Below are 23552 nucleotides of genomic sequence, written 5' to 3' on the forward strand. Positions count from 1 at the left end.
TTAGTGTCTGTAGTGTGTGTCCCTGGTAGATAGATGGGGCAGCCCTTAGTGTCTGTAGTGTGTGTCCCTGGTAAATAGATGGGGCAGCCCTTAGTGTCTGTAGTGTTTGTCTCTGGTAGATAGATGGGGCAGCCCTTAGTGTCTGTAGTATGTGTCCCTGGTAGATAGATTGGGCAGCCCTTAGAGTCTGTAGTGTGTGTCCCTGGTAGATAGATGGGGCAGCCCTTAGAGTATGTAGTGTGTGTCCCCAGTATATGGATGGGGCAGCCCTTAGTGTCTGTAGTGTGTGTCCCTGGTAGATGGATGGGGCAGCCCTTAGTGTCTGTAGTGTGTGTCCCGGGTAGATAGATGGGGCAGCCCTTAGTATCTGTAGTATATGTCCCTTGTAGAGAGATGGGGCAGCCCTTAGAGTCTGTAATATGTGTCCCTGGTAGATAGATGGGGCAACCCTTAGAGTCTGTAGTGTGTGTCCCTGGAAGATAGATGGGGCAGCCCTTAGTGTCTGTAGTGTGTGTCCCTGGTAGATGGATGGGGCAGCCCTTAGTGTCTGTAGTATGTGTCCCTGGTAGATAGATGGGGCAGCCCTTAGTGTCTGTAGTGTGTGTCCCTGGTAGATAGATGGGGCAGCCCTTAGAGTATGTAGTGTGTGTCCCTGGTAGATAGATGGGGCAGCCCTCAGAGTCTGTAGTATGTGTCCCTGGTAGATGGATGGGGCAGCCCTTAGAGTCTGTAGTGTGTGTCCCTGGTAGATGGGTGGGGCAGCCCTTAGAGTCTGTAGTGTGTGTCCCTGGAAGATAGATGGGGCAGCCCTTAGTATCTATAGTATGTGTCCCTGCTAGATAGATTGGGCAGCCCTTAGAGTCTGTAGTGTGTGTCCCTGGTAGATAGATGGGGCAGCCCTTAGAGTATGTAGTGTGTGTCCCCAGTATATGGATGGGGCAGCCCTTAGTGTCTGTAGTGTGTGTCCCTGGTAGATAGATGGGGCAGCCCTTAGTGTCTGTAGTGTGTGTCCCTGGTAGATATATGGGGCAGCCCTTAGTGTCTGTAGTGTGTGTCCCTGGTAGATAGATGGGGCAGCCCTTAGAGTCTGTAGTATGTGTCCCTGGTAGATGGATGGGGCAGCCCTTAGTGTCTGTAGTGTTTGTCTCTGGTAAATAGATGGGGCAGCCCTTAGTGTCTGTAGTGTGTGTCCCTGGTAGATAGATGGGGCAGCCCTTAGTGTCTGTAGTGTGTGTCTCTGGTAGATGGATGGGGCAGCCCTTAGTGTCTGTACTGTGTGTCCCTGGTAGATAGATGGGGCAGCCCTTAGTGTCTGTAGTGTGTGTCCCTGGTAGATAGATGGGGCAGCCCTTAGTGTCTGTAGTGTGTGTCCCTGGTAGATGGATGGGGCAGCCCTTAGTATCTGTAGTGTGTCCCTGGTAGATAGATTGGGCAGCCCTTAGAGTCTGTAGTGTGTGTCCCTGGTAGATAGATGGGGCAGCCCTTAGTGTCTGTAGTATGTGTCCCTGGTAGATAGATGGGGCAGCCCTCAGAGTCTGTAGTGTGTGTCCCTGGTAGATAGATGGGGCTGCCCTTAGTGTCTGTAATGTGTGTCCCTGGTAGATGGATGGGGCAGCCCTTAGTGTCTGTAGTGTGTGTCCCTGGTAGAAAGATGGGGCAGCCCTTAGAGTCTGTAGTATATGTCCCTTGTGGATAGATGGGGCAGCCCTTAGAGTCTGTAGTATGTGTCCCTGGTAGATAGATGGGGCAACCCTTAGAGTCTGTAGTGTGTGTCCCTGGTAGATAGATGGGGCTGCCTTTAGTGTCTGTAATGTGTGTCCCTGGTAGATGGATGGGGCAGCCCTTAGTGTCTGTAGTGTGTGTCCCTGGTAGATAGATGGGGCAGCCCTTAGTATCTGTAGTATATGTCCCTTGTAGATAGATGGGGCAGCCCTTAGTGTCTGTAGTGTGTGTCCCTGGTTGAAGGATGGGGCAGCCCTCAGAATCTGTAGTGTGTGTCCCTGGTAGATAGATTGGGCAGCCCTTAGACTCTGTAGTGTGTGTCCCTGGTAGATAGATGGGGCAGCCCTTAGTGTCTGTAGTGTGTGTCCCTGGTAGATAGATGGGGCAGTCCTTAGTGTCTGTAGTGGTTGTTCCTGGTAGATAGATGGGGCAGCCCTTAGTGTCTGTAGTATGTGTCCCTGGTAGATAGATGGGGCAGCCCTTATAGTCTGTAGTATATGTCCCTTGTAGATAGATGGGGCAGCCCTTAGAGTCTGTAGTGTGTGTCCCTGGTAGATAGATGGGGCAGCCCTTAGTGTCTGTAGTGTGTGTCCCTGGTAGATTGATGGGAGTCTGTAGTGTGTGTCCCAGGTAGATATATAGGGGCAGCACATAGAGTCTGTAGTTTGTGTCCCTGGTAGATAGATGGGGCAGCCCTTAGTGTCTGTAGTGTGTGTCCCTGGTAGATAGATGGGGCGCCCTTAGTGTCTGTAGTATATGTCCCTGGTAGATGGATAGGGCAGCCCTTAGAGTCTGTAGTATATGTCCCTTGTAGATAGATGGTGCAGCCCTTAGTGTCTGTAGTGTGTGTCCCTGGTAGATAGATGGGGCAGCCCTCAGAGTCTGTAGTGTGTGCCCCTGGTAGATAGATGGGGGCAGCCCTTAGTGTCTGTAGTATATGTCCCTTGTAGATAGATGGGGCAGCCCTTAGAGTCTGTAATGTGTGTCCCTGGTAGATGAATGGGGCAGCCCTTAGTGTCTGTAGTGTGTGTCCCTTGTAGATAGATGGGGCAGCCCTTAGTGTCTGTAGTATATGTCCCTTGTAGATAGATGGGGCAGCCCTTAGAGTCTGTAATGTGTGTCCCTGGTAGATGAATGGGGCAGCCCTTAGTGTCTGTAGTGTGTGTCCCTTGTAGATAGATGGGGCAGCCCTTAGAGTCTGTAGTGTGTGTCCCTGGTAGATAGATGGGGCAGCCCTTAGTGTCTGTAGTGTGTGTCCCTGGTAGATGGATGGGGCAGCCCTTAGAGTATGTAGTGTGTGTCCCTGGTAGATAGATGGGGCAGCCCTCAGAGTCTGTAGTATGTGTCCCTGGTAGATAGATCGGGCAGCCCTTAGTGTCTGTAATGTGTGTCCCTGGTAGATAGATGGGGCAGCCCTTAGTATCTGTAGTATGTGTCCCTGGTAGATAGATGGGGCAGCCCTTAGTGTCTGTAGTGTGTGTCCCTGGTAGATAGATCGGGCAGTCCTTAGAGTCTGTAGTGTGTCCCCCTGGTAGATGGATGGGGCAGCCCTTAGAGTCTGTAGTGTGTGTCCCTGGTAGATGGATGGGGCAGCCCTTAGTGTCTCTAGTGTGTGTCCCTGGTGGATGGATGGGGAGCCCTTAGAGTCTGTAGTGTGTGTCCCTGGTAGATAGATGGGGCAGCTTTTAGTATCTGTAATATGTGTCCGTGGTAGATAGATGGGGCAGCCCTTAGTATCTGTAGTATATGTCCCTGGTAGATAGATGGGGCAGTCCTTAGAGTCTGTAGTGTGTGTCCCCGGTAGGTAGTTGGGGCAGTCCTTAGAGTCTGTAGTGTGTCCCCCTGATAGATGGATGGGGCAGCCCTTAGAGTCTGTAGTGTGTGTCCCTGGTAGATGGATGGGGCAGCCCTTAGTGTCTGTAGTGTGTATTCCTGGTAGATAGATGGGGCAGCCCTTAGTGTCTGTAGTGTGTATTCCTGGTAGATAGATGGGGCAGCCCTCAGTGTCTGTAGTAGGTGTCCCTGGTAGATGGATGACGGTGCCCTTGATAGTGATACAGCCGTAGCAGGGACCAGATGGAGGCAACGTTGTGCATAAAATAACTTATAGTTCTTTATTCGAACCAACAACAGCAACGGGCCAAAGAGGCTCACGCTGTCTCTGTCACTCAGTGTAGAGTTGGTCTCCTCTGAAGGAGCTCGGTTCCTAGAGCTTGTGCTCTCAGAAATTTCTGGAACTCTAAACCTTTGTGCTCTCCTTTGTGCTCTCCTTTGTGCCCTCCTTTGTGCTCTCCTTTGTGCCCTCCTTTGTGCTCTCCTTTGTGCCCTCCTTTGTGCTCTCCTTTGTGCTCACCTTTGCGCTCTCCTTTGTGCCCTCCTTTGCGCCCTCCTTTGCGCCCTCCTTTGTGCCTTCCTTTGTGCCCTACTTTGTGCCCTCCTTTGTGCCCTCCTTTGTGCCCTCCTCTGTGCCCTCCTTTGTGCCCTCCTTTGTGCTCTCCTTTGTGCTCTCCTTTGTGCCCTCCTTTGTGCTCTTCTTTGTGCCGTCCTTTGTGCCGTCCTTTGTGCCGTCCTTTGTGCCGTCCTTTGTGCTCTCCTTTGTGTTGTCCTTTGTGCTGTCCTTTGTGCTGTCCTTTGTGCTGTCCTTTGTATTGTCCTTTGTGCCGTCCTTTGTGCCCTCCTTTGTGCCGCCCTTTGTGCCGTCCTTTGTGCCGTCCTTTGTGCCGCCCTTTGTGCCGCCCTTTGTGCCGTCCTTTGTGCCGTCCTTTGTGCCGTCCTTTGTGCCGTCCTTTGTGCCGCCCTTTGTGCTTTCCTTTGTGTTGTCCTTTGTGCTGTCCTTTGTGCTGTCCTTTGTGCCTTCCTTTGTGCCGTCCTTTGTGCCGTCCTTTGTGCCGCCCTTTGTGCCCTCCTTTGTGCCGCCCTTTGTGCCGCCCTTTGTGCCCTCCTTTGTGCCCTCCTTTGTGCCGCCCTTTGTGCCGCCCTTTGTGCCGCCCTTTGTGTCGCCCTTTGTGCCGCCCTTTGTGCTCTCCTTTGTGCTTTCCTTTGTGCTCTCCTTTGTGCTCAGCAGCAAGGCTCTGGCCTTCTCCCCTAACTCCTCCCCTGACTAAGGGTTTTGTTAATCCCTGGTCAGGTGATCTCACTCTCCAATCACACTCCAGTTACAACGATAGAACATCATTGGATGATAAACATTAAACAGTATTAACCCTTGCCTGTCCAGGCAGTGTCTACTGCTGCATAATTACCTCTATATGTACTGGATGGTACAAGGGGCTTATTCGCAACTTCTCCTCTGCCATGCGCATGAAGAATGATACAGGAATACATAATGAGGGGCCTATGGGCGGGTACAGGAATACATAATGAGCAGCCTATGGGCAGGTACAGGAATACATAATGAGCGCCCTAGGGGCGGGTACAGGAATACATAATGAGCGCCCTAGGGGCATGTACAGGAATACATAATGAGCGCCCTAGGGGCGGGTACAGGAATACATAATGAGCGCCCTAGGGGCATGTACAGGGATACATAATGAGCGCCCTAGGGGCGGGTACAGGAATACATAATGAGCGGCCTAGGGTCGGGTACAGGAATACATAATGAGCAGCCTAGGGGCGGATACAGGAATACATAATGAGCGGCCTAGGGGCGGGTACAGGAATACATAATGAGTGGCCAGGCTCTACCACCCTCCCCCACAGAGTAACAATGTCTCCTCCCTCATACATTCCATAGGGGAGCAGCTTCACAATGTCTTCCAGTGTAGTTTTGTAGCTGGACCCCCTGCAGGCTCCAGGATTCTGTATCCCCTTCCCCATAATAACATATATACAAGTCTCCTATACAAATCATATGCACAAAACATAACAAGAGTCCAAAGGGTTCACAGAAATGAAACCGTAGGTCATGTCCCATCATAGGGGGCAGTCTAGATAATGTGGGAGCACTGTGGCAACTATGGTGGGTCCTCTGGATGCTGTGGGGGTACTTTGACTATGGGATACTGTGGGGGACTCTGACTGCTCTGGGTGAATTCTGACTGTTTGCTACTATGGGGGTAATTTGGTCATTGGCTAATGTGGGGGCACTCTCGATACTTGAAGGATACTGTGGGGTAGGGGGGCACTGTGGCTACTGTGTGGGGTACTCTGACTATTGGTTATTATGGGAAGGCACTCTGGATACCGTGGGGGCACTCTGTCTTCTGTGAAGGTATTATGACTATTGGTCACTGTCAAGGGAACTGTGACAGCTATGGGGGGGGCATGGTAAATGCTGTAGGGGCACTCTGGCTGCTGTGGGGAGCCCTCTGGCTGCTGTAGGGGCACTCTGGTTTCTGTAGGGGCACTTTGGCTTCGGTAGGGGCATTCTGGCTGCTGTGGGGGGCACTCTGGCTGCTGTGGGGGCACTCTGACAATTGGTCACTGTTGGGAACACTATGACCGCTATACAGGGGCGTGGTAGATACAGTGGGTGCACACTGGCTGCTGTTGGGATCCCTCTGGCTGCTGTAGGGGCACTCTGACTGCTGTGGTTAGCACTCTGAATGCTGTGGGGGGCATGCTGACTGTTGGCTTCTGTGGGGGACACATACTTGCACTGCCGGTGTCTCAGGTCACTGTGTTCAGCTTTGTGGTTGCCCTCAGATGGCGGATTGTGATGGTGCTGATGTGTAAATGTAACTACTGAAGTTCGAGTAGATAAATTTGTACATTAAGAAAATAACATTCATCCCTATTAGGGTCACAGCGAGGCTGATGTTGCCCCCGGGGAATGAGTCTGATTGGTTCGGGAGAAGATTTGGCGCCAGCATCTTCCCTGTACATTCTGTGAAGGGGGCACTTGTAGCCGATTTTATGCTCCATTTGGGGATTACAACTCCAGGTATAACGTGTGCAACGCCCCTGCTTATGCAAAGGGTTTGGCAGGGTTAGTGTCCCCTCCATGTCAGAAGCTGTAACATGGGAAACTTAGTAATAGCAGCTGTAGATTCTGCCTGGAAAGGCAAAAGTTAATTGGTGTAAGTAATTATCCAATGATGTGGCTGTTATGTTAGCTGGAATGTGATTGTAGAGGTGGTACCACCTGACCAGGGGGAGTATAAAGCCCCTGCTCAGTGGGAGCTCAGGAGTCTGTTCAGAGTGAAGAGAGAGGCAGAGTGTGCAGAACATCTTCATCGCTGCCACAGATACTAATCCCGGGAACTTCTAGTGCCTCCGGCCGTCTGCCTGACACTTGGGGGTGAGTCAGGAGACTCTAGCCCAGAGCTGCAGCTTCCACAATTTCGACTAAGCTCCACCGCAACTATCCCAGTCTGCATCTACTACCAGGCTGGTGCCTAATCCTTCGGACCCCTCTCCATGACCACTCCAGTAACCAGAACCCGGTGTTAATAGTTTTTGGGGCGTAAGTGGATTTGCACAATGTTGCCTCCATCTGATCCCTGGATACGGCTGTTACCACCAAGGGCTCCCCATCCATCACCCAGGGACTTATCTTACAGACACTCAGGGGTTGCCCCAGGGAGAATACCAATAAACCAATTTACCAATAAAAGATCTCCAAAGCCATATGCAAAGGAGCTGAGGAGAGTCACTTTTATAGGTTGGAGAGGGAGGGTAACTTCATATTTCTACACCCTAAAGAAAAGAATTTCATTTTTTGAATCTCCTGCTTGTGATTTTGTTGGCCACAGGATCTCGGCTGCACAAGCCCAATGTGATCTTATAGGTTGGGATTCTGAGAGGGAATGCTGGGAAGGATATTTCATCCCCAACCTAATCTTTAGGTCTGTGTGCTCTCTGATTGGAGAATCTGCTTCTTCATTCCAGGTCGCTGCTCCATCTTCTCAGACCTGAGCTTTGTCACATTTGATGGACGTTATTTAGCATTGTATAAAGAAGCCTCGTACATCGTGACGCTCACCGAGGACGAGTCCATCACTGTGCAGGTGTCACAGTGTTCGCCCTCTGGGCAGGTGAGGTTCTCTGGGCTTGAGATTTGAGTGTGACCCTCCAGGGACCTCCTTGAGGGTCTTTTGGTAGCTCATGAAGGACCTGTCTGGAGGAACAGTCTGTCTTACTAGTGAGGTTCAGGTCAATCCTCTTCTTTTTCCTTACAGGTCAATGAGAGCGATGTTACCTTCTGTTTATCGATGCTGGAGCTAACATATCTATCCAACCTGATCATCATCGATCGCTTAAACCGGAAAGTAAGTGACCCCCATCTCAGCTCACAATGAATAACTTTATCATAAGACTGAGGCTACATTCCCAGGTCTTGGCCTGCACCCAGGCATATGACATGGCTGAGACGTCATCTACATGTACTGGACCTTTTGGTCTTCAGTAACAGGATCGAGAGGTCCAATAACGCTTCCTCATTGGTCAGTGTGATAGAGATGAGGATCTTTATTGCAGGTTGTGGTGAACTCCAGGAACGCCTGGCCCATGGTCCGGAAATATGGCTACAAGATAGTGGATACTGGGAACATGTACCTGATCGACACTCCATCCGATGTGAAGATTCAGTGGTTTCATAGCACTGGTCTGATGATCATTGAGTCCAACTCCACCAGTAAGCCCACATCTATGGGACTATGTGGTGAGTACATCTAACGTGAGATACCAAACCTGCCAACAGCTTGTACATGTAGGAGAAAAGCCGCGCTCTGTCTACGAGAAGATGGTGTCCTCCAGCACAGGCCCAGTGAAATGTCCCATACATACTATAGATACCAGCTGGTCACATGACCCCTCATCCTATATGTCCCATACATACTATAGACGCCAGCTGGTCACATGACGCATCATCCTATATGTCCCATACATACTATAGATACCAGCTGGTCACATGACCCCTCATCCTATATGTCCCATACATACTATAGATACCAGCTGGTCACATGACCCATCATCCTATATGTCCCATACATACTATAGACACCAGCTGGTCACATGACTCATCATCCTATATGTCCCATACATACTATAGACACCAGCTCTTCACATGACCCATCATCCTATATGTCCCATACATACTATTGATACCAGCTGGTCACATGAACCATCATCCTATATGTCCCATACATACAATAGATACCAGCTGGTCACATCATCCTATATGTCCCATACATATTTTAGATACCAGCTGGTCACATGACCCATCATCCTATATGTCCCATACATACTATAGACACCAGCTGGTCACATGACCCATCATCCTATATGTCCCATACATACTATAGACACCAGCTGGTCACATCATCCTATATGTCCCATACATACTATTGATACCAGCTGGTCACATCATCCTATATGTCCCATACATACAATAGATACCAGCTGGTCACATCATCCTATATGTCCCATACATATTATAGATACCAGCTGGTCACATGACTCATCATCCTATATGTCCCATACCAACTATAGATACCAGCTGGTCACATGACCCATCATCCTATATGTCCCATACATACTATAGATACCAGCTGGTCACATGACTCATCATCCTATATGTCCCATACATACTATAGACACCAGCTGGTCACATGAGCCATCATCCTATATGTCCCATACATACTATAGACACCAGCTGGTCACATGACCCCTCATCCTATATGTCCCATACATACTATAGATACCAGCTGGTCACATGACCCATCATCCTATATGTCCCATACATACTATAGATACCAGCTGGTCACATGACCCATCATCCTATATGTCCCATACATACTATAGATACCAGCTGGTCACATGACCCATCATCCTATATGTCCCATACATACTATAGATACCAGCTGGTCACATCATCCTATATGTCCCATACATACTATAGATACCAGCTGGTCACATGACCCATCATCCTATATGTCCCATACATACTATAGATACCAGCTGGTCACATGACCCATCATCCTATATGTCCCATACATACTATAGATACCAGCTGGTCACATCATCCTATATGTGTCATAAATACTATGGACACCAGCTGGTCACATGACCCCTCATCCTATATGCCCCATACATACTATAAACAGCAGCTGGTCACATGACACATCATCCTATATGTCCCATACATACTATGGACACCAGCTGGTCACATGACCCATCATCCTATATGTCCCATACATACTATAGACACCAGCTGGTCACATCATCCTATATGTCCCATACATACTATAGATACCAGCTGGTCACATGACCCATCATCCTATATGTCCCATACATACTATAGACACCAGCTGGTCACATCATCCTATATGTCCCATACATACTATTGATACCAGCTGGTCACATCATCCTATATGTCCCATACATACTATAGACACCAGCTGGTCACATCATCATATATGTCCCATAGATACAATAGATACCAGCCGGTCACATCATCCTATATGTCCCATACATACTATAGATACCAGCTGGTCACATCATCCTATATGTCCCATACATACTATAGACACCAGCTGGTCACATGACGCATCATCCTATATGTCCCATACATACTATAGACACCAGCTGGTCACATGACCCATCATCCTATATGTCCCATACATACTATAGACACCAGCTGGTCACATCATCATATATGTCCCATACATACAATAGATACCAGCCGGTCACATCATCCTATATGTCCCATACATACTATAGATACCAGCTGGTCACATCATCCTATATGTCCCATACATACTATAGACACCAGCTGGTCACATGACGCATCATCCTATATGTCCCATACATACTATAGACACCAGCTGGTCACATGACCCATCATCCTATATGTCCCATACATACTATAGACACCAGCTGGTCACATGACCCATCATCCTATATGTCCCATACATACTATAGATACCAGCTGGTCACATGACCCATCATCCTATATGTCCCATACATACTATAGACACCAGCTGGTCACATCATCCTATATGTCCCATACATACTATAGATACCAGCTGGTCACATGACCCATCATCCTATATGTCCCATACATACTATAGATACCAGCTGGTCACATGACCCATCATCCTATATGTCCCATACATACTATAGACACCAGCTGGTCACATCATCATATATGTCCCATACATACAATAGATACCAGCTGGTCACATCATCCTATATGTCCCATACATACTATAGATACCAGCTGGTCACATGACCCCTCATCCTATATGTCCCATACATACTATAGATACCAGCTGGTCACATGACCCATCATCCTATATGTCCCATACATACTATAGACACCAGCTGGTCACATCATCCTATATGTCCCATACATACTATAGATACCAGCTGGTCACATGACCCCTCATCCTATATGTCCCATACATACAATAGACACCAGCTGGTCACATCATCCTATATGTCCCATACATACTATAGATACCAGCTGGTCACATGACACATCATCCTATATGTCCCATACATACTATTGATACCAGCTGGTCACATCATCCTATATGTCCCATACATACTATAGATACCAGCTGGTCACGTGACCCATCATCCTATATGTCCCATACATACTATAGATACCAGCTGGTCACATGACCCATCATCCTATATGTACCATACATACTATAGATACCAGCTGGTCACATCATCCTATATGTACCATACATACTATAGATACCAGCTGGTCACATGACCCATCATCCTATATGTCCCATACATACTATAGACACCAGCTGGTCACATCATCCTATATGTCCCATACATACTATAGATACCAGCTGGTCACGTGACCCATCATCCTATATGTCCCATACATACTATAGATACCAGCTGGTCACATGACCCATCATCCTATATGTCCCATACATACTATAGACACCAGCTGGTCACATCATCCTATATGTCCCATACATACTATAGATACCAGCTGGTCACATGACCCATCATCCTATATGTCCCATACATACTATAGACACCAGCTGGTCACATCATCCTATATGTCCCATACATACTATTGATACCAGCTGGTCACATCATCCTATATGTCCCATACATACTATAGATACCAGCTGGTCACATCATCCTATATGTCCCATACATACTATAGACACCAGCTGGTCACATCATCATATATGTCCCATACATACAATAGATACCAGCCGGTCACATCATCCTATATGTCCCATACATACTATAGATACCAGCTGGTCACATCATCCTATATGTCCCATACATACTATAGACACCAGCTGGTCACATGACCCATCATCCTATATGTCCCATACATACTATAGACACCAGCTGGTCACATCATCATATATGTCCCATACATACAATAGATTCCAGCCGGTCACATCATCCTATATGTCCCATACATACTATAGATACCAGCTGGTCACATCATCCTATATGTCCCATACATACTATAGACACCAGCTGGTCACATGACGCATCATCCTATATGTCCCATACATACTATAGACACCAGCTGGTCACATGACCCCTCATCCTATATGTCCCATACATACTATAGATACCAGCTGGTCACATGACCCATCATCCTATATGTCCCATACATACTATAGACACCAGCTGGTCACATCATCCTATATGTCCCATACATACTATAGATACCAGCTGGTCACATGACCCCTCATCCTATATGTCCCATACATACAATAGACACCAGCTGGTCACATCATCCTATATGTCCCATACATACTATAGATACCAGCTGGTCACATGACACATCATCCTATATGTCCCATACATACTATTGATACCAGCTGGTCACATCATCCTATATGTCCCATACATACTATAGATACCAGCTGGTCACGTGACCCATCATCCTATATGTCCCATACATACTATAGATACCAGCTGGTCACATGACCCATCATCCTATATGTACCATACATACTATAGATACCAGCTGGTCACATCATCCTATATGTACCATACATACTATAGATACCAGCTGGTCACATGACCCATCATCCTATATGTCCCATACATACTATAGACACCAGCTGGTCACATCATCCTATATGTCCCATACATACTATAGATACCAGCTGGTCACGTGACCCATCATCCTATATGTCCCATACATACTATAGATACCAGCTGGTCACATGACCCATCATCCTATATGTCCCATACATACTATTGATACCAGCTGGTCACATCATCCTATATGTCCCATACATACTATTGATACCAGCTGGTCACATCATCCTATATGTCCCATACATACTATAGACACCAGCTGGTCACATGACCCATCATCCTATATGTCCCATACATACTATTGATACCAGCTGGTCACATCATCCTATATGTCCCTTACATACTATAGACACCAGCTGGTCACATGACCCATCATCCTATATGTCCCATACATACTATAGACACCAGCTGGTCACATGACCCATCATCCTATATGTCCCATACATACTATAGATACCAGCTGGTCACATGACCCATCATCCTATACGTCCCATACATACTATAGATACCAGCTGGTCACATCATCCTATATGTCCCATACATACTATAGACACCAGCTGGTCACATGAACCATCATCCTATATGTCCCATACATAGTATAGACACCAGCTGGTCACATGAACCATCATCCTATATGTCCCATACATACTATAGATACCAGCTGGTCACATGACCCATCATCCTATATGTCCCATACATACTATGGACACCAGCTGGTCACATCATCGTATATGTCCCATACATACTATAGACACCAGCTGGTCACATGACCCATCATCCTATATGTCCCATACATACTATAGACACCAGCTGGTCACATCATCCTATATGTCCCATACATACTATAGATACCAGCTGGTCACGTGACCCATCATCCTATATGTCCCATACATACTATAGACACCAGCTGGTCACATGACCCATCATCCTATATGTCCCATACATACTATAGATACCAGCTGGTCACATGACCCATCATCCTATATGTCCCATACATACTATAGATACCAGCTGGTCACATCATCCTATATGTCCCATACATACTATAGACACCAGCTGGTCACATCATCATATATGTCCCATACATACAATAGATACCAGCTGGTCACATCATCCTATATGTCCCATACATACTATAGATACCAGCTGGTCACATGACCCCTCATCCTATATGTCCCATACATACTATAGATACCAGCTGGTAACATGACCCATCATCCTATATGTCCCATACATACTATAGACACCAGCTGGTCACATCATCCTATATGTCCCATACATACTATAGATACCAGCTGGTCACATGACCCATCATCCTATATGTCCCATACATACTATTGATACCAGCTGGTCACATCATCCTATATGTCCCATACATACTATAGATACCAGCTGGTCACATGACCCATCATCCTATATGTCCCATACATACTATAGATACCAGCTGGTCACATGACCCATCATCCTATATGTCCCATACATACTATAGATACCAGCTGGTCACATCATCCTATATGTCCCATACATACAATAGATACCTGCTGGTCACATCATCCTATATGTCCCATACATACTATAGATACCAGCTGGTCACATCATCCTATATGTCCCATACATACTATGGACACCAGCTGGTCACTTGACCCCTCATCCTATATGTCCCATACATACTATAGATACCAGCTGGTCACATCATCCTATATGTCCCATACATACAATAGATACCAGCTGGTCACATCATCCTATATGTCCCATACATACTATAGACACCAGCTGGTCACATGACGCATCATCCTATATGTCCCATACATACTATAGACACCAGCTGGTCACATGACCCATCATCCTATATGTCCCATACATACTATAGACACCAGCTGGTCACATGACCCATCATCCTATATGTCCCATACATACTATAGACACCAGCTGGTCACATGACCCATCATCCTATATGTCCCATACATACTATAGACACCAGCTGGTCACATGACCCATCATCCTATATGTCCCATACATACTATAGATACCAGCTGGTCACATGACCCATCATCCTATACGTCCCATACATACTATAGATACCAGCTGGTCACATCATCCTATATGTCCCATACATACTATAGACACCAGCTGGTCACATGAACCATCATCCTATATGTCCCATACATAGTATAGACACCAGCTGGTCACATGAACCATCATCCTATATGTCCCATACATACTATAGATACCAGCTGGTCACATGACCCATCATCCTATATGTCCCATACATACTATGGACACCAGCTGGTCACATCATCGTATATGTCCCATACATACTATAGACACCAGCTGGTCACATGACCCATCATCCTATATGTCCCATACATACTATAGACACCAGCTGGTCACATCATCCTATATGTCCCATACATACTATAGATACCAGCTGGTCACGTGACCCATCATCCTATATGTCCCATACATACTATAGACACCAGCTGGTCACATGACCCATCATCCTATATGTCCCATACATACTATAGATACCAGCTGGTCACATGACCCATCATCCTATATGTCCCATACATACTATAGATACCAGCTGGTCACATCATCCTATATGTCCCATACATACTATAGACACCAGCTGGTCACATCATCATATATGTCCCATACATACAATAGATACCAGCTGGTCACATCATCCTATATGTCCCATACATACTATAGATACCAGCTGGTCACATGACCCCTCATCCTATATGTCCCATACATACTATAGATACCAGCTGGTAACATGACCCATCATCCTATATGTCCCATACATACTATAGACACCAGCTGGTCACATCATCCTATATGTCCCATACATACTATAGATACCAGCTGGTCACATGACCCATCATCCTATATGTCCCATACATACTATTGATACCAGCTGGTCACATCATCCTATATGTCCCATACATACTATAGATACCAGCTGGTCACATGACCCATCATCCTATATGTCCCATACATACTATAGATACCAGCTGGTCACATGACCCATCATCCTATATGTCCCATACATACTATAGATACCAGCTGGTCACATCATCCTATATGTCCCATACATACAATAGATACCTGCTGGTCACATCATCCTATATGTCCCATACATACTATAGATACCAGCTGGTCACATCATCCTATATGTCCCATACATACTATGGACACCAGCTGGTCACTTGACCCCTCATCCTATATGTCCCATACATACTATAGATACCAGCTGGTCACATCATCCTATATGTCCCATACATACAATAGATACCAGCTGGTCACATCATCCTATATGTCCCATACATACTATAGACACCAGCTGGTCACATGACGCATCATCCTATATGTCCCATACATACTATAGACACCAGCTGGTCACATGACCCATCATCCTATATGTCCCATACATACTATAGACACCAGCTGGTCACATGACCCATCATCCTATATGTCCCATACATACTATAGACACCAGCTGGTCACATGACCCATCATCCTATATGTCCCATACATACTATAGATACCAGCTGGTCACATGACCCATCATCCTATATGTCCCATACATACTATAGACACCAGCTGGTCACATCATCCTATATGTCCCATACATACTATAGATACCAGCTGGTCACATGACCCATCATCCTATATGTCCCATACATACTATTGATACCAGCTGGTCACATCATCCTATATGTCCCATACATACTATAGATACCAGCTGGTCACATCATCCTATATGTCCCATACATACTATAGATACCAGCTGGTCACATGACCCCTCATCCTATATGTCCCATACATACTATAGATACCAGCTGGTCACATGACCCATCATCCTATATGTCCCATACATACTATAGACACCAGCTGGTCACATCATCCTATATGTCCCATACATACTATAGATACCAGCTGGTCACATGACCCCTCATCCTATATGTCCCATACATACAATAGACACCAGCTGGTCACATCATCCTATATGTCCCATACATACTATAGATACCAGCTGGTCACATGACACATCATCCTATATGTCCCATACATACTATTGATACCAGCTGGTCACATCATCCTATATGTCCCATACATACTATAGATACCAGCTGGTCACGTGACCCATCATCCTATATGTCCCATACATACTATAGATACCAGCTGGTCACATGACCCATCATCCTATATGTACCATACATACTATAGATACCAGCTGGTCACATCATCCTATATGTACCATACATACTATAGATACCAGCTGGTCACATGACCCATCATCCTATATGTCCCATACATACTATAGACACCAGCTGGTCACATCATCCTATATGTCCCATACATACTATAGATACCAGCTGGTCACATGACCCATCATCCTATATGTCCCATACATACTATAGACACCAGCTGGTCACATCATCATATATGTCCCATACATACAATAGATTCCAGCCGGTCACATCATCCTATATGTCCCATACATACTATAGATACCAGCTGGTCACATCATCCTATATGTCCCATACATACTATAGACACCAGCTGGTCACATGACGCATCATCCTATATGTCCCATACATACTATAGACACCAGCTGGTCACATGACCCATCATCCTATATGTCCCATACATACTATAGACACCAGCTGGTCACATGACCCATCATCCTATATGTCCCATACATACTATAGATACCAGCTGGTCACATGACCCATCATCCTATATGTCCCATACATACTATAGACACCAGCTGGTCACATCATCCTATATGTCCCATACATACTATAGATACCAGCTGGTCACATCATCCTATATGTCCCATACATACTATAGACACCAGCTGGTCACATCATCATATATGTCCCATACATACAATAGATACCAGCTGGTAACATCATCCTATATGTCCCATACATACTATAGATACCAGCTGGTCACATGACCCCTCATCCTATATGTCCCATACATACTATAGATACCAGCTGGTCACATGTCCCATCATCCTATATGTCCCATACATACTATAGACACCAGCTGGTCACATCATCCTATATGTCCCATACATACTATAGATACCAGCTGGTCACATGACCCCTCATCCTATATGTCCCATACATACAATAGACACCAGCTGGTCACATCATCCTATATGTCCCATACATACTATAGATACCAGCTGGTCACATGACACATCATCCTATATGTCCCATACATACTATTGATACCAGCTGGTCACATCATCCTCTATGTCCCATACATACTATAGATACCAGCTGGTCACGTGACCCATCATCCTATATGTCCCATACATACTATAGATACCAGCTGGTCACATGACCCATCATCCTATATGTCCCATACATACTATAGATACCAGCTGGTCACATCATCCTATATGTACCATACATACTATAGATACCAGCTGGTCACATGACCCATCATCCTATATGTCCCATACATACTATAGACACCAGCTGGTCACATCATCCTATATGTCCCATACATACTATAGATACCAGCTGGTCACATGACCCATCATCCTATATGTCCCATACATACTATAGACACCAGCTGGTCACATCATCCTATATGTCCCATACATACTACTGATACCAGCTGGTCACATCATCCTATATGTCCCATACATACTATAGATACCAGCTGGTCACATCATCCTATATGTCCCATACATACTATAGACACCAGCTGGTCACATCATCATATATGTCCCATACATACAATAGATACCAGCCGGTCACATCATCCTATATGTCCCATACATACTATAGATACCAGCTGGTCACATCATCCTATATGTCCCATACATACTATAGACACCAGCTGGTCACATGACCCATCATCCTATATGTCCCATACATACTATAGACACCAGCTGGTCACATGACCCATCATCCTATATGTCCCATACATACTATAGATACCAGCTGGTCACATGACCCATCATCCTATATGTCCCATACATACTATAGACACCAGCTGGTCACATCATCCTATATGTCCCATACATACTATAGACACCAGCTGGTCACATGACCCATCATCCTATATGTCCCATACATACTATAGACACCAGCTGGTCACATGACCCATCATCCTATATGTCCCATACATACTATAGACACCAGCTGGTCACATGACCCATCATCCTATATGTCCCATACATACTATAGATACCAGCTGGTCACATCATCCTATATGTCCCATACATACTATAGACACCAGCTGGTCACATGACCCATCATCCTATATGTCCCATACATACTATAGACACCAGCTGGTCACATGACCCATCATCCTATATGTCCCATACATACTATAGACACCAGCTGGTCACATCATCCTATATGTCCCATACATACTATAGATACCAGCTGGTCACATCATCCTATATGTCCCATACATACTATAGACACCAGCTGGTCACATCATCATATATGTCCCATACATACAATAGATACCAGCTGGTCACATCATCCTATATGTCCCATACATACTATAGACACCAGCTGGTCACATCATCCTATATGTCCCATACATACTATAGACACCAGCTGGTCACATGACCCATCATCCTATATGTCCCATACATACTATAGACACCAGCTGGTCACATGACCCATCATCCTATATGTCCCATACATACTATAGACACCAGCTGGTCACATGACCCATCATCCTATATGTCCCATACATACTATAGATACCAGCTGGTCACATCATCCTATATGTCCCATACATACTATAGACACCAGCTGGTCACATGACCCATCATCCTATATGTCCCATACATACTATAGACACCAGCTGGTCACATGACCCATCATCCTATATGTCCCATACATACTATAGACACCAGCTGGTCACATCATCCTATATGTCCCATACATACTATAGATACCAGCTGGTCACATCATCCTATATGTCCCATACATACTATAGACACCAGCTGGTCACATCATCATATATGTCCCATACATACAATAGATACCAGCTGGTCACATCATCCTATATGTCCCATACATACTATAGATACCAGCTGGTCACATGACCCCTCATCCTATATGTCCCATACATACTATAGATACCAGCTGGTCACATGACCCATCATCCTATATGTCCCATACATACTATAGACACCAGCTGGTCACATCATCCTATATGTCCCATACATACTATAGATACCAGCTGGTCACATGACCCATCATCCTATATGTCCCATACATACTATAGATACCAGCTGGTCACATGACACATCATCCTATATGTCCCATACATACTATTGATACCAGCTGGTCACATCATCCTATATGTCCCATACATACTATAGATACCAGCTGGTCACGTGACCCATCATCCTATATGTCCCATACATACTATAGATACCAGCTGGTCACATGACCCATCATCCTATATGTCCCATACATACTATTGATACCAGCTGGTCACATCATGCTATATGTCCCATACATACTATTGATACCAGCTGGTCACATCATCCTATATGTCCCATACATACTATAGACACCAGCTGGTCACATGACCCATCATCCTATATGTCCCATACATACTATTGATACCAGCTGGTCACATCATCCTATATGTCCCATACATACTATAGACACCAGCTGGTCACATGACCCATCATCCTATATGTCCCATACATACTATAGACACCAGCTGGTCACATGACCCATCATCCTATATGTCCCATACATACTATAGATACCAGCTGGTCACATGACCCATCATCCTATACGTCCCATACATACTATAGATACCAGCTGGTCACATCATCCTATATGTCCCATACATACTATAGACACCAGCTGGTCACATGAACCATCATCCTATATGTCCCATACATAGTATAGACACCAGCTGGTCACATGAACCATCATCCTATATGTCCCATACATACTATAGATACCAGCTGGTCACATGACCCATCATCCTATATGTCCCATACATACTATGGACACCAGCTGGTCACATCATCGTATATGTCCCATACATACTATAGACACCAGCTGGTCACATGACCCATCATCCTATATGTCCCATACATACTATAGACACCAGCTGGTCACATCATCCTATATGTCCCATACATACTATAGATACCAGCTGGTCACGTGACCCATCATCCTATATGTCCCATACATACTATAGACACCAGCTGGTCACATGACCCATCATCCTATATGTCCCATACATACTATAGATACCAGCTGGTCACATGACCCATCATACTATATGTCCCATACATACTATAGATACCAGCTGGTCACATCATCCTATATGTCCCATACATACTATAGACACCAGCTGGTCACATCATCATATATGTCCCATACATACAATAGATACCAGCTGGTCACATCATCCTATATGTCCCATACATACTATAGATACCAGCTGGTCACATGACCCCTCATCCTATATGTCCCATACATACTATAGATACCAGCTGGTAACATGACCCATCATCCTATATGTCCCATACATACTATAGACACCAGCTGGTCACATCATCCTATATGTCCCATACATACTATAGATACCAGCTGGTCACATGACCCATCATCCTATATGTCCCATACATACTATTGATACCAGCTGGTCACATCATCCTATATGTCCCATACATACTATAGATACCAGCTGGTCACATGACCCATCATCCTATATGTCCCATACATACTATAGATACCAGCTGGTCACATGACCCATCATCCTATATGTCCCATACATACTATAGATACCAGCTGGTCACATCATCCTATATGTCCCATACATACAATAGATACCTGCTGGTCACATCATCCTATATGTCCCATACATACTATAGATACCAGCTGGTCACATCATCCTATATGTCCCATACATACTATGGACACCAGCTGGTCACTTGACCCCTCATCCTATATGTCCCATACATACTATAGATACCAGCTGGTCACATCATCCTATATGTCCCATACATACAATAGATACCAGCTGGTCACATCATCCTATATGTCCCATACATACTATAGACACCAGCTGGTCACATGACGCATCATCCTATATGTCCCATACATACTATAGACACCAGCTGGTCACATGACCCATCATCCTATATGTCCCATACATACTATAGACACCAGCTGGTCACATGACCCATCATCCTATATGTCCCATACATACTATAGACACCAGCTGGTCACATGACCCATCATCCTATATGTCCCATACATACTATAGATACCAGCTGGTCACATGACCCATCATCCTATATGTCCCATACATACTATAGACACCAGCTGGTCACATCATCCTATATGTCCCATACATACTATAGATACCAGCTGGTCACATGACCCATCATCCTATATGTCCCATACATACTATTGATACCAGCTGGTCACATCATCCTATATGTCCCATACATACTATAGATACCAGCTGGTCACATCATCCTATATGTCCCATACATACTATAGACACCAGCTGGTCACATGAACCATCATCCTATATGTCCCATACATACTATAGACACCAGCTGGTCACATGAACCATCATCCTATATGTCCCATACATACTATAGATACCAGCTGGTCACATCATCCTATATGTCCCATACATACTATAGATACCAGCTGGTCACATCATCCTATATGTCCCATACATATTATAGATACCAGCTGGTCACATGACCCATCATCCTATATGTCCCATACATACTATAGACACCAGCTGGTCACATGAACCATCATCCTATATGTTCCATACATACTATGGACACCAGCTGGTCACATGACCCCTCATCCTATATGTCCCATACATACTATAGACACCAGCTGGTCACATGAACCATCATCCTATATGTCCCATACATACTATAGACACCAGCTGGTCACATGACCCATCATCCTATATGTCCCTATGTCCCATGTACTAGGGGGGGGGGACACGTCCCTCTGTACTAGGGGGGTGACGTCCCTCTGTACTAGGGGGGGTGACGTCCCTCTGTACTAGGGGGGGTGGCATCCCTCTGTACTGGGGGGTGACGTCCCTATGTACTAGGGGGGTGACATCCCTCTGTACTAGGGGGGGTGGCGTCCCTCTGTACTGGGGGGTGACGTCCCTATGTACTAGGGGGTGACGTCCCTATGTACTAGGGGGGTGACGTCCCTCTATACTAGGGGGGTGACGTCCCACTGTACTCGGGGCGTGACGTCCCTCTGTACTAGGGGGGGTGACGTCCCTCTGTACTAGGGGGGGTGACGTCCCTCTATACTAGGGGGGTGACGTCCCACTGTACTGGGGGGGTGACGTCCCACTGTACTCGGGGCGTGACGTCCCACTGTACTCGGGGCGTGACGTCCCTCTATACTAGGGGGGTTGACGTCCCTCTTTACTAGGGGGGGTGACGTCCGTCTGTACTGGGGGGGTGACGTCCCTCTGTACTAGGGAAGTGACGTCCCTCTGTACTAGGGGGGGGGGGTGATGTCCGTCTGTACTAGGGAGGGGGTGACGTCCGTCTGTACTAGGGGGGTCACATCTTCTCTTCTTTTTAGGATTCTGTGATGGAAATGAAACAAATGACTTCATTTTACCCAATGGCCGCATCTTGTCCCCGAGCGACGATTCTGAGGAGTTTTTGGACAGCTGGCAGGTCCCTTACACCTTAAAATATGTAGGAAAAGAAAGACATCGGGATGTGAACTGCACGGCCATGGACTGCTCCGAGTGCTTCCGGATGATCCTGAAGGAGCCCTTCAGTATCTGTCATCCATATGTATGTAGACAATATGGCT

At 46.0% G+C, this 23552-nt stretch overlaps 1 protein-coding gene across 1 annotated transcript in view; it reads left to right on the forward strand.

Annotated features, from left to right (window-relative positions):
* Positions 1-23552, forward strand: part of OTOG (otogelin) — a gene marked incomplete at its 5' end in the record, with an annotated part of 247619 nt that overhangs the window by 165369 nt on the left and 58698 nt on the right. The window contains 4 exons of the mRNA XM_072131623.1: positions 7552-7702; positions 7853-7931; positions 8140-8323; positions 23313-23533. Of these exons, the coding sequence (XP_071987724.1) occupies positions 7552-7702; positions 7853-7931; positions 8140-8323; positions 23313-23533 (635 nt within the window). The remainder of the gene's footprint in view (positions 1-7551; positions 7703-7852; positions 7932-8139; positions 8324-23312; positions 23534-23552) is intronic.

The sequence above is a fragment of the Engystomops pustulosus genome, unplaced genomic scaffold, assembly GCF_040894005.1.
Source record: "Engystomops pustulosus unplaced genomic scaffold, aEngPut4.maternal MAT_SCAFFOLD_107, whole genome shotgun sequence".
NCBI lineage: Eukaryota > Metazoa > Chordata > Amphibia > Anura > Leptodactylidae > Engystomops > Engystomops pustulosus.